This window comes from Parambassis ranga, chromosome 16 (genome assembly GCF_900634625.1).
Source record: "Parambassis ranga chromosome 16, fParRan2.1, whole genome shotgun sequence".
Classification (NCBI taxonomy): domain Eukaryota; kingdom Metazoa; phylum Chordata; class Actinopteri; family Ambassidae; genus Parambassis; species Parambassis ranga.
Genome location: NC_041036.1, coordinates 9,989,711 through 10,003,209, shown reverse-complemented (window position 1 = coordinate 10,003,209; position 13,499 = coordinate 9,989,711). Strand labels below are relative to the sequence as shown.

At 42.0% G+C, this 13,499-nt stretch overlaps 2 protein-coding genes across 2 annotated transcripts; both read left to right on the top strand.

Annotated features, from left to right (window-relative positions):
- Positions 1-323: 323 nt before the first annotated feature.
- sp8b (sp8 transcription factor b) lies at positions 324-2,542 on the top strand. The gene is made up of 2 exons (XM_028425634.1): positions 324-437; positions 836-2,542. The coding sequence occupies exons 1-2, from the start codon at positions 417-419 to the stop codon at positions 2,171-2,173; spliced, it is 1,359 nt and encodes a 452-aa protein (XP_028281435.1). The 5' UTR covers positions 324-416; the 3' UTR covers positions 2,174-2,542.
- A 5,800-nt stretch (positions 2,543-8,342) lies between these two features.
- macc1 (MET transcriptional regulator MACC1) lies at positions 8,343-13,499 on the top strand. Its single transcript, XM_028425633.1, has 5 exons — positions 8,343-8,488; positions 9,596-9,718; positions 9,809-11,856; positions 11,950-12,138; positions 12,239-13,499. Exons 2-5 carry the CDS (start codon positions 9,604-9,606, stop codon positions 12,440-12,442), a joined length of 2,556 nt encoding a protein of 851 aa, XP_028281434.1. The 5' UTR covers positions 8,343-8,488; positions 9,596-9,603; the 3' UTR covers positions 12,443-13,499.

The following is a 13,499-nucleotide window of genomic DNA, read 5'->3' as shown; positions in this document are numbered from 1 at the left end:
ACTTTTTATTTACCACCATCAACAGACCATCGTTCCTCTTTCTTTACATTTATGGAATGTGAAGTTCTGTAAAAATTTCAATAAGTGGCCCCCTAATTCCTCCTTCCTAATTCACTCTCATTTAACTTTACCTTCCTTCCGCTGTCTTTTATTATGGAGGGGGCGGTGGGGGGTGGAGGAGGGTGGAGAGCTGTCTGAGGCGCTCTATTGATGACCTCACGGTAGTATGTGGCAGTGCGGCGGGACGGAGCCGCTGATTGGTCGCCCGTGTCACAGCGGCACTTCAAAGCCGGAGAGGAGCCTACAATTGTGGAAGAATGGGCGGAACACATCATTGTATTGCACACCTCTAAAAAAACAGTGCTCTGATTCATAAATATAAAAAGATCCTCTGAGGAGGGCAGTGTTTTTGTGTGATGGCAACTTCACTTCTAGGGGTGAGTCTAAAGGACTTTCTTACTGGTTTAATTAGTTCTTGTCATTGTCCTGCGCAGGAGGATTAAACTTACAGCCGGCGCAAAGTAGCTGCAAAGCCAGTGCGTTGCTTATATTTTCAGCAAGCGGTTCGTATGAGAAAGCCGAGGCTGTGTGGGTTAAGTTTGTACTGACGCATGTTTTCCTTGCTGTCCTGTTTGGCATGCATTTGTAAGCGCAGTCTGTCGCATTTCACTTGTCTGCTGTCTGTTCTCTCAGGTAGGAAGTGGGAATAATCTACTGCGATGATTTCTTAAACTTTACAAAAAAAATTAACCAAGCATCTGCTAAAACTGCATGAAAGTGTCATTAACCTGTTAAACTTGTGACCAGTCACTTACAGATTTTCCTGTACTTTCAGGAGGAGCCGAGATTAGGATCGACTCCTTTAGCCATGTTAGCTGCAACATGTAACAAAATAGGGAGTCCGAGCCCTTCACCGTCCACGATTTCGGATAATTCCTCGTCATTTGGGAAAGGCTTCCACCCGTGGAAAAGAGCCCCACCGAGCAGCTGCAGCCTCGGATCTGGCCTGTCCGGTTTCGGGGTGTCCCGTAACGGATCTGGCATCACGGATTCTTTCGGCACCAACAGTTCCTCCGGATCCAGTGCCTTTTCCCTCACGTCTGGTACCTCATCTAATTCACACTTTGGAAACGATTATTCGGTTTTCCAAACCTCCGTTTCGACAAGCTCTCAAGAGTCCAGCCACCAGCCGGTTTTCATCTCCAAGGTGCACACCTCAGTGGACAGTTTGCAAGGCATCTATCCGAGGATGAGCGTGGCGCATCCCTACGAGTCCTGGTTCAAATCGTCCCATCCCGGTATCCCCACAGGAGAGGTTGGTACCACCGGAGCGTCTGCGTGGTGGGATGTGGGAGCGGGATGGATTGACGTTCAAAATCCTAATGGAGCAGCACTACAAACGTCCTTACATTCCGGTGGACTCCAGACCTCCTTGCACTCACCTCTGGGCGGATATAATTCTGATTACTCTAGTTTAAGTCACTCTGCTTTCAGTACTAGTCCCTCTCCACACCTGTTGACAACCGGGCAGCACCTGATGGACGGTTTCAAGCCGGTGTTATCATCTTATCCGGACACAAGCCCCTCTCCGTTAACCGGGGCAGGGGGGACTATGCTATCCGGGGGTCCACCTGCATCTTTAGCGGGGTCCCCTAGGTCATCTGCCAGGCGGTACTCAGGCAGAGCCACCTGCGACTGTCCAAACTGCCAGGAGGCAGAGAGACTGGGACCGGCAGGCGCCAGCCTCCGGAGAAAGGGTCTCCACAGCTGTCACATCCCTGGCTGTGGGAAGGTTTACGGGAAAACGTCTCACCTAAAGGCGCATTTGAGGTGGCACACCGGCGAGAGGCCGTTTGTGTGCAACTGGCTCTTTTGCGGCAAGAGGTTCACGCGCTCCGACGAGCTCCAGCGACATTTACGCACACACACCGGAGAGAAACGGTTCGCTTGTCCGGTGTGCAACAAGAGATTTATGCGTAGTGATCACCTGAGTAAACACGTAAAAACTCACAGCGCCGGAGGGTCCGCAGGCTCTGGCTCCGGGGGCAGCGGAGGGAAGAGGGGGAGTGATACCGACAGCGAGCACAGTGCACCCGGAAGCCCTCCGTGCCATTCCCCCGACCTGTTGCACCCACCTGAGTCCACGCAGGGAGTAGGCATGAACGGCCTCTAAAACTCCCGTGAGTGAAGTTAAAAAAACAAACTGTAAAACAGCAAAATGTTGTAATGGAGTTGTCCCAGCAGAGGACATGCAAGTGGACATACTTTGATGTATGCGGAAGAAATGCCTCGTCCTGAGTGTTGTCATTTTAATGAGAAAATAGGCCTATCCTACGTTTCTTTGCGTGTTTAAGACTACTAATTGCATCATTTCCTCGCTGTGCCATCAGAAGCTTCTCATTAATACATCTGCGGTGTGAAAGTGTAATCAAGTTGTTGTGTGACACTGTGGAGCAGGGCGCAGGTGAAACGTTCCTCCAGCCTGTTCGTGTTTTATTCCTCCCCGGCATTACAAACATTTTATCACTGCTGTTTAAAAAAATGAGGGCCTGCATTAAAAAAGTTAAAAGTTAAAAGTTGCTACTGCTGTCACACACACAGTTCAAAACCAAACACTGGCACTTTATTATGGAGCAGGAGGGGTTGTTTTTGTCACAGTGGATGGACTGCTCGGTTGGGATAAATACCTGTGTGGTGATCATTTTTCAGTCTAATTCCACCGAGCAGGTGTAGGTTTATATCACATATCGTTATTCAGTCCACAGCCTGCACTGCGTGCGCCAAGTAGGCCAGCCGAGGTTCCTGACTTCGCTGCAAAAAAATGTGTTGTACATAATGACAAATGTAGGTTAGAGTAATTACAGCCCAATGTAAAGGTGAGCAATGTATTTGTCCAGGAGACGATTTTGTATAGGTATTTCTAGTTGTATATGGACTCTAGTAAATATTTGAAAATATACGGAAATGTACTTTGGATTTTTTTCTTTGACATGATATGAAATGTATTGTGGGGAGTTCTATTTAACCACGAGTTTTCTTGTATTTAGGGGTCTATCATTAGGCGCACTTTGAATTTATTTGTAAGGTTTTGAAATCATTTGCTGTTTACCCACTCATTTAATTTAAGTAAGCATGTTGTAAAGTGATTTTAATTTTACAATGATATTTTTCCCCTCTCTCTCTCTCTCTCTCTCTCTCCTCTTATCTCTCTCCGAGAATGGCTTTTTATGTAAGCCACTCAATAAAGTCAGTATGAATCCAGAAGCAGTTTGATCGACTCAGTTTGCTTTATTGTTGAGTCGATAAAATACATTTTAAGTCTGGAATATTTATGTTACATTATAACACAATATGTGTTTGTTTGTGTGTTTTTTTTTAATTATTGATGTGAAATATTGTAAACGCTGAGTTTGGTGTTCAGCTGCTTTTTAACATGAGTGGGGAAAAAAGGCCTGCAGCAGTATCAGGGCCAGACATTATTTTACAAACAATATATTTTATAATGATACTGAACATTTGATTTTAAAAAAACAAGCAAAAGTCAGAGTTTAAAAGAATTCATAATTAGGCTTAATTATAGCATCCTCGCCGTTTATCGTTTTTCCATCGAGGAAACTTTTCTGATGACGACAAAGAACTGGGCCACCAATTCATTTAATATTAACTACCGTGTCACTAAATTACCATTATTCTAAATGGCCTAATATATATTGTTTTTATTTATTTCCCATTTTCCGCATTTTTTTTTAAATTACAAGTTCTTCATTTGTCTGTGATGAAACTTCTCTGCGCTCAGCGGACTTTCTCACACACTCGCTCTTATCAGTCTGTTCTAAGTTATAATATAAATCATTTTCTAGTTAAAAGCAGCATTTTCAAATAAATGATTACAGCAGTGAGATTATGTAAATATTCAAGTATGTGACCGGACGATTTAAAAAATAGCCTATATAATGAGGCAAGAAAGGGTTCTCCATTCTGACTGAGTAGATAAAAACTGCCTATTATTACTAAAAGGTAGGCTGGTCAGTATGAGCACATTACATGTACATTTGTTTAAAAACAACCTTCATTTATCCTTTGTAGCTGTGCGTATTCACCAGACTCAAGGCCATACACTTTCTTCCATTTACATCCAGCAGCTGGGGTTTTGTATTTCCAGACATTACATCATGACAGCATCATACGCTCCAAAAGCACAATTTGTTGAATTTAAATGACGAGTTTTCTCTTGTTTTCTGGATTTAACGCGTTAATTTTGCACAGCCGATCTAAGATGTCACATCAGTACGCACCAATGTCACTTACATCCTCCAAACTGCACCACAGAGAAAAAAATATATATACAAAGATAAAAAAAAAAAACATCACTACTAAGTCATTTTAACTTCTGGTGTTTTTTTAGGGTCTTACTGTGAGGACCAAACTAAAGTCAATAAGTCTTCTAACTTCTTTTAGAAGGTCTTTCATATACAGCTTATCAGCGCCATCTAGTGGTTCAAGGCTCAGGATCCATATGAGTAACTTGTGGTTCATAGTTGTGGTTATACTTCTGTAGGAACAGCTGTTTCAGTGCTGCTGCATTAAACTACTTTTAAACTCCTACTGTTGAAGCTCTGATTTTAATAAATGCAACTGCAGAGGTCCACAGATAATGATTCCTTATTATGAGACGTATTCATTTCAGTTTGTTCTTCTAAAATGACACCTGGCCTATGTGCATCAGTCAGATGTTACTTGATAATGTTTTTAAGGCACATTAGAAATTAAAATTAAGACACTTACAGTACAGTCGCCAAAGGTTTCTCATTATTAATTGATTATTGGATGCTAAATATTTTTGTTCTGGATTGCAAAACACACTGACAGCATTGGATTATAGAGACATCTGCGGCAGCAATGTAGTTTCAGCTCTTTGTGTCTTTACTGATTATAATATAGTTGTTATCAGTGTGTGTTTCTGGATCTTGTTTTGGTAAAGTCATGGACAAGAGACTTATAGCAAAATAAAATTTCACAGAAATGTCTTCATAAGCAAAAGATTCAGCATGTTGGTGCTTTTATTTGATGCCAATTTATTTAATATTAGTTTCAAAGGGAAATATGTGTTTGTTGTGTGGATTGAACCTGAAACTGAATTAAAAGTGCCTAGCTAGAAAATGATAGTACTGCAGTGCAGTTGGCATTTATTTATATTTGGATTAATTACACAATTACCATATGACCATAAACTGTTGTAAAAATATTAGGGTATCTTTATTTACCAACAATTGAGACTGAAAAATCAGCTTAAATTTGGCCTCAACAAAACAACCAAAACGTGACAAATATGAAAAGAGTCATTCCAGCCTAATGTTTCAGAGAGTGTTACATACCATTAGCACCTTCCCAGACTGTTGTAGCATCACTTTGGTCCTCAGAGGAACGTCCCACTGATGGCCTGATTTAAATTAAGCTGGCCTCAGGAAGTGCACACATGCCAGGATGAGGGGGGGTGAGCTGCCAACTGTGGATACAGGCCACAATAACAGCCATGGTCAGAGAACACTGCAAGCTGGCAGCCAAGTTCAGCTTTGATCATTTAGAAAACAGGAAAAAAAATAATATTATGCCAAATCAGTTAAAACGTGCACATGCTGGTGATCCTGTTAAACAAAATGTAAGCTGAAACGCAGGCGCCAGTAAAACACAGTGTTGCCGTAACATCTCTCACCGATGATGCATCTGTGGCCAATTTTGTAGTTAAAACCGCCAACCTTACTCCACTGTCATCAAACCAATCAATCTCCTGGGAAAGTCAATTTGAGAGGTGAGTCAAAATAATTAACAATAATTACTGTAACACTGACAGAGGTGCCCTTATACAATGCTTCCAGCAATTTAGATTCATTTACGTCACAGATGGCGTTTAACCTGTCCGATCAGTGCGTGGGTTATCTCCACATTCAGCTTTGCTTCCACGCCTTCTGTGAATTGATAACGTCATTGAGTCTAACATGGAAATGTCATTTGAAGGCTTTTTTACCTGAAAACCACAAATATTCATGACATTAAAATCTCAGAAAGGACTGAAACTAACTAAAAAAGATAAAGATAGTATTGAAAACAACACAACTATATGAATATACACCATGACTTCTTATAGGAATACAGCAAGAAAGTGAAAACTATGTTCATCCATGACAAATGTTAAAAATCCATGTGAGCCGCATTTTGATGATAGTGTTGTGTTGTCTAACATGTGAACGCTCATAAAAAGGTCAAACAAAGCTTTAATGCTATTATTGGATAGCAGCCACTGCCATCAGCTTTAACAATATACACTGCGTAGCCTACTTTTTTTTACATTAAGTTTTAGATCTTTCATTTTTAACAATTATTTTGCTTCGATATGAATAGACTGCTCGTTAGAGGACATAATGCTATAATTCTAAAATTTACAAACAGTCATCTCACAGTCAAAAACAAAGGTCTGGCTGGTAGAGAAATGGCGCCATCAAGTGGCACATTCATGTGTGTCAGAAGCCTTTCAGTTTCTGTGTATTGTCTTTCATGTTTGTGCCACAATATTCCTCACACATGCAAAAATAGTGTCACTGAAGTGCAGCAGTCTTGATGGCCATTCAATTTATTATTATCCATATAAAAAATAAATTAATCAGGCCTAATTAAAATAAAGGGCATTCTTATCGGTATATAAATCAGTATATTCAGCTTTTAGAAGCCATAATCCTATGATCAGAGCCAAAACTCATCAGGTTGTAAAAAGAGGTTGAACTCACATCACACCGGCGGAAACAACATAATGCAAACAAACATGTAAGGCATCAGATCATACAAACACACCAGAGTGTGAACTTTGACTTGTCATTTCAGACGAAGCATAAGTTACAAACATGTTTCTAATGATGATTCAGTTCCATCTAGTTTCACGGTAAGCCACACGAATGACTCAACAAACAATTAGCTCACCTACATGGAATGCAGTCCTTTTTTTTTTTTAATCACGTATACACTTAAAATTCCTTCTATGACAAGCGAAAGCGTGCGCTGTGACAAAAGGTCTGCACAGTGGCGGCAGTAAACTGTTACAAGGTGGCGGTGAGCCAAAAAACACAATGACAGAGTCATGAAACTGGAGCAGCTACATGGAATTCAGCCTGATTGTTTGATTGTTTAGAGAGATTCAAGAGGAGCATCTGGGCTGCAGAGGGAAACTAACAGAACTTTAGGCCTAAGTGTGCTTTTTAAAAAAAAAAAAAAAGAAAAGAAATTCCACGTCATTTCTGCAAAATGTTCTACCTAAAGACACAAAGTAGATGATGATGGTCTGATTGACGGTGGTGAAGAAGCTCCTGCTAAGCAGGTGGTTATGATACATGCCTACAAGAGAGTGGATCACATGTTATACAGGTTGGCTGCAAGGTCTACACAGGTCTACAGCCCTACACACACCACAGGTGGCCCTTAAAGCTATTACTGTCAGCCAATGCAACACCCTAATGCTAAGAAATTTCCCTAAATGCTTCCATCTCTGTAGCAGGAGAGGTTAATTAGTCATGCCAAAATCCAGACTTCCCCAGCCAACAAGCATATCTGCTTCAAAACTCATAATCTCCTCAGCAGTGCTAAGCTGCATTCCTGTGGAACTGCATGTGAATGAAGGAGCTTGCTGTACATGCAGAGAGCACTGAAACAGGCCTGGATATATTCATCAGCAAAGACAATAGCTGGAGTTATACCTTCTTCTTTAGTTGTGTGCTTCAGATTTAAGCTGGGTGCAACAGAAAGCTGCTTTGCTTCACATAATTAGTGAACCATTCAGGGCCCTTTTAACCTGTCCCTGATGAGATTAAGTTCTGTTAAAGTTCACTTTGGCTTTGATCAGACCTGCAGTGATAATGACACAGTGACACAGAAAACTATAACTGAAATCCAATAGATGATCAGAAAAGCAGTTTATACATATCATGGCTTCTTCTTTTCTTTTTTTAACCCCTTTTATACTTAAACAGTCATATAAGCACCTGCTCCTGATGCCAAAGTTTCCCATTGCTGCGAGGCCCTAAACGTAGCACCGCTACTTTTAAAGACTTGGTGTATTAAATGTGTGTATCATTCGTGTCCCTGCCGATTTGACAGCAGCGTGTTTGTAACTTTTTTTTTTGTTCTTGCTTATCACTAAACTACTTCTGTCGAAACCACAGGTAGGCTGCCGCTCAGTTTCAGGTCTGCTGCGTAAACACAGCGCTGCATTGTGGGTGTTGTAGTCACCAACCACGAGAGGCCACTCCTCTGCCGAGGCTGCTGTCTTTTGATTCAAACTCCCAGTCCCGAAATGCTCCGGGTCTGAGAGCCAGCGCAGCAAATAGAGCTGTAAGGCGAGAAGGCGAGCCGCACACACAGATACGTCCTACAAAGAGCTGTAAGTGATAGTGGACTGGCCTCTTTTCCTGCCAACGCACCGAAGCAAAACTGCAAACTGGCGGTGAGATCAAAACTTTGTTTTCTTTAGTCTCACAGTTGATGATTTTCTCCCCACAAAGTTAATATCAGGAAGTAGTGAAGGCTTTATTAATGTGTAACCACTCAGTGTACACCTGTTCAGTATCAGTGTGGCTGCTGGATGCTGGTGAATCTCTGCTGCTTTCTCTGTGCTGCTCTGTTTGGATTATGAGTAGGATGTGTTAGAATCTTTTTAAAAAAAAAAAAAAAAAAAAAAAAGTAAAGCAGCCTGTCAGGCAGTGTAACATCAGAAGATTTTTACAGTCAGTACAGTGGTCTCTGTGCACTTTTATCATGGCAAGAAGCTCTTCAGAGAGAACCGACTACTGCTGCCATTGGCTTGACAAGACCAACCTGTTTTTGTGCACTGGTGTAAGAAACCACATTATTAATGACTGACTCACTGTGACAAGTCATGAATGGGTAGTGTCATTTTACGCAAACAAGTGACAGAGTGAAGAGTTCAGGCTTTATTCCAAAGTTTGGAACAGTTTCTGAAACCCCGCAGAACGCCTGGGGCCCATTGTGCTGAAGGAGACATGACTGAGAGAGGAAAAATACCTTTTACTGTGGAAGCACTGTCAACTGTCACAACAATCCACCATCCATCAAATGTCAGTGTGTCTGCCTGCCTGCTGTTTTATTGCTTCCTAACATGTCGAATTGTTTACGTATTCAAATTGTTTTGTTTCATCCAACCAATGACACACTGTTCAAAAAGGTTTTTTTTCCCAATGGCATGATTGATTTTCTTTTAAACAACAACTTTGCATTGTTCAAAGATGAACTAAAACCTCAAACTATTAGTGTCAGCTAAAAAAAACACAAATTGTACCTATTGGTTGATGTGGTGGCAGCTCTATTGCTTTGTGCAGAATCGACCACATTTACTCACTGTTTGAGACTCGTCCTGTTGGCTGACGTCAGAAAATGATAAATACATGAAGGAGAAAAGCTTTGTAGAGAATTCAGCTGTATTAAAATGGTCACGGCTGACACTACAGACTGTATGCATCCACAACCCTCCACTTTCCACTTTAAGCAATAAAAGTGAAATAAGGAATAACCAATAGATTATTACAATCTACAGATGAGAATATGGCAGCTGGAAAAGCAAGGTCTTTCCGTCGTGTTGGGAGTCTAATGCGGAGTAAATCTGAGGGCACGCTGATTGATCTGAGTGACACCGCCTCAACCGGCAACAACTTGAATGGTAAAATTCTTTCTCTCAAACATAGGCAGCCTGTTTCTCTGTCTGAAAGCCCTTTGATAAGCTGATAATCCACCGTCTCATTTTTCACAGGTGGGTACGCTTTAGGAAGGACGCAGCACTCCGAGTGGCCTCTTCTCCTACCAGAAGTCTCACATTCACTGCAAACAAAAAATCCCTTTTGGAACAAATTATCTGGATCAAACCCTTTCTTAGATGACATTGTACACAACAGCACTGACAAACACATCTCTGACACATCAGATGTAAAAGAGAACAACGATAAACATCTGGACACATGTAACGAGGACACCATCAGCACGTCTTCGGATGAAGGCAACGTGGGAAACTTTTTAGAAAACAAACACAAAGTCAGCAACAGATCTGGAAGATGGAGGAGTGCTTCAGACATCCTGGGCGATCTGGAGAGAAAGGTGCCCAAACGGGAGAGCAGTTTCAAACCACTAGGGACGGTACTGAACCCAGATTTTGAGTGGCTAAAGAATGACAGAGAGGCCTATAAAATGGCCTGGCTGAGCCACAGACAGCTAACCCGCTCGTGTCTTGATTTAAACCTGATAAGCCAGAGCCCTGGATGGGCCCAGACCCAGGCCTCTAACTTTCAGGTTATCTGCAAGATCGACCATGCTGGAGGCTCAGTGCAGTTACCAGAATCGGACATTAGCATCCACCTCCCAAAAGGACACGTCCCTCCTGGAGAAGTCCAGGAAGTCACCCTGAAAGCAATCCTAGACCCTCCTCCTGGACTCAACAACAATTATGTGACAACAATGAGTCCTCTCATTGAGGTGGTCCTCAGCAACATCAGCACAAAGGAGAGTCTTTCTCTGGAGATGAAGCTGTCAGGAGAGGTGAAGAATGACCCCTTGAGTCAGGTGATGACCACTGTGTTTGGGGTCGTGTCCAACAAAAGACAGGGACCTTATGTCAGAATGAATGACTGTTACCTTTACAAGAACATGATGCAGATGAAGCTCCAAGACCTGAAGACACATTTTTACGTGATTGCGGTTGCAGAGGCTTCTGCTCTACAGGCCCCCGCTACATCCGTCTGGGATTACCTTGACCGCCATGTCACTGTAGCAGTTTATGGTCCTAGGTACATCCATCCATCATTCAAGGTTGTAATACTTGTCTGCTGTCATGAGGACCTTCCACCAAAGCTTCCCTTTTCTGATATCTGCAGAGGTAACAAAAACCTGCCCCCACTTGTGCTGCACCTTTGGGGGAAGCACAGGCTTAAACCAGACAAGCTGACGAACCTGCGTGTCGAGGTTGGCATGTCAGACTCAAAGTTTAAAATCAAACCTGAGGACAAGGTCAAAGAAGTGAGACAAAGTCAGCTGAAAATAGGGACAGTGTTGCATCTACCAGTGGGATTATCGTGTTCCAGTAATACAGAAATGTCTCCTTTTAGATTAAATATACAAGTGAAGGACTCAAGCACTTCAACTCTTGCACAGTTCCAAGTGCCTTCCCCTCCTACACCACCCATCCGCTCAGAAAAGCGAGTGCCAAGGCAGCTAGAAAGGAGGATTGAAATGGTAAGAACCTCGCCAATCCCGGAGGAAACTGTGCCCGATTTACCCAAATTCACAGACAGACCTGTGAACCTGCAGTGGTACGGTGTAGCCCTGAAGTCTGTTCTCCGTCAGCCACGTGTAGAATACCTTCTGGAGTACTTCAAGGGAGACACAGTGGCGCTCCTTTCTAGAGAGATGGTCAGGTCAGTAGGTAACTCAAAGGTAAAGGAGTGGTATATTGGATTCCTCAGAGGGAGGATTGGTTTGATTCACTGCAAAAACATCAAACTCATAACCAGGGACCAGGTCATTGACTTCACCGGCATTCACATCACCACAGAGGTCCTGCTAGACAACATGACGCTGCCCTTCAAGAAGCTCACGTACATGTACTCTGCCATTCAGACACTGGTCACTGAACACATAACCAGCTGGAGGGCTTTTGCAGATGCTTTAGGTTACAGAAACCTGTCTCTGGACACAGTCACATGGAAGTACGCTGAAACCGAGACTGATAAGGTGGCCTGTGTCCTGGAAAAGCTAAAGGAAGACTGTCACTCTGAGAAAAGCAGGAAGTTCCTGCATGAACTCATGGTGGTAAGTAGAGACTGACGAAACATGACCCTCCACGCATTCACATTTACAAAGCTTTTGTTGCAGCTAAATTGTGTATTTATTTTTATTTTTAAGGGTCTGCTGAAGATGGACTCTGTCAATCTTGTGGCCCAGCTCATTCAGAACACAGTCATTCTGTCCACTGCTGTGGAGGTGGGGGTTCGATGGCGGGAGCTTGCTGAGAAGATAGGAAGGCTGTCCAGCGCTCAGATAGCCGGCTATGAGTCTCCACATCGAGGGAAGAGCGGAGAAGTCGGTGCCCAGGTAAGTTTAACACAGCGAGCAGTGGCTGTGCTGTACATAAAGCTGACCTAAGTGGATTTCTGAATTTTACTTGAAGTCTAATCCATTGACTCTGTTTCAGTCAATGTGGAAGCCTGCCTATGACTTCCTGTACTCTTGGAGTTTGAGATACAGAGACAGTTACAGGGACATGATCCAGGATCTGCACCTGGTCCTGGATAAAATGAAGAATCCTGCCACCAGGCAGTGGAGGCACCTGACCGGTGCACTCATAACAGTGAACTGCTTAGATATCTTCCGAGCCTCTACTCACCCACATTCCTAAAACTTTGATGGGGAAGACAGAATGCCAACTTCACTTACAACAATGATGAAGGATTTGACAAGCATGTTACTAAGCTCTCCTAGGCTTTATAGCTTTGACACATTTTTTACTTTATATTTTATTCAATCATGCACAATCCATAATGTTCTCACAACAAGGAAACTGTGAAAAAAGTCAGTCAGCCTGTGCATATGTGTATATATGTGATATGTATCGTCCAAGTCACTTTTCATTTTGGTAGATCATTTTCATCATTTTCAGTCACCTCAGCTATTCACGTCTCATGTACTGATGGATACGTGATTTTCATGTACACTCTGACAAACAGCAGCAAACATTATACAATGTTAGTGAGTCACAATACCGTAGTTTAATTTAAAAGAGAAATCAGTGGCGTTGCTCTTTACTGCAAGATATAATTATATATATCTTATATGAATATATTTATAGAATTCAAAACCAGATTTCTAAATTATTGTTTATGTGTACAATAACCCTTCTCACAATATAATACTCATGTCCACTGTATTTAGTTCCTTTAAATTTAGGAGCCAGATCATCATCCTGTTATACTCAGCATTTGTTATGCTGAGTATTTCTCTTTGTTCAAGTTTGTGTGCTGAGGATAAAAATGATCTACCAAAGTGAAAGTCTCCTCCTGCCAGTAAACACACTGTATAAAGCAGCTACTGTAATATAGGTGTCATATTAGAATATTAGGGCTCTTTTTTATACTGTAATGTTCTAGATGGAGTGGATAATTTAATAAGGTATACGGTGTGATCATTGCGTCGCAATACGTTTGTATTGTCAAACAGAGACCTCAGTGTTCAGAACAATGCCAAGTACAGTACACAGTGTCATGTTGTGAAATATAAATATGTTCCATAAGACAGTAATAAATATGAACGCTAAAATTTAATTGTGATCAATCACTTTGCCTTTCAATATGAAAAAAGAGCTCTAACTCTGGCTGCATTCTGACAATAATAATAACACACGAATACTTGTTACTTTTTTTCCTCTAGTTGTTATAAACACATGACTTTTGCCTGAA

Coding starts and splice junctions, on each gene's coding strand:
- sp8b (XM_028425634.1), top strand. CDS start 417: ATGGCAACTTCACTTCTAGGG. Junction 438..835: donor TGGCAACTTCACTTCTAGGG/GTGAGTCTAAAG, acceptor CTGTACTTTCAG/GAGGAGCCGAGATTAGGATC.
- macc1 (XM_028425633.1), top strand. CDS start 9,604: ATGGCAGCTGGAAAAGCAAGGTCTTTCCGTCGTGTTGGGAGTCTAATG. Junction 9,719..9,808: donor AACCGGCAACAACTTGAATG/GTAAAATTCTTT, acceptor CATTTTTCACAG/GTGGGTACGCTTTAGGAAGG. Junction 11,857..11,949: donor TCCTGCATGAACTCATGGTG/GTAAGTAGAGAC, acceptor TTTATTTTTAAG/GGTCTGCTGAAGATGGACTC.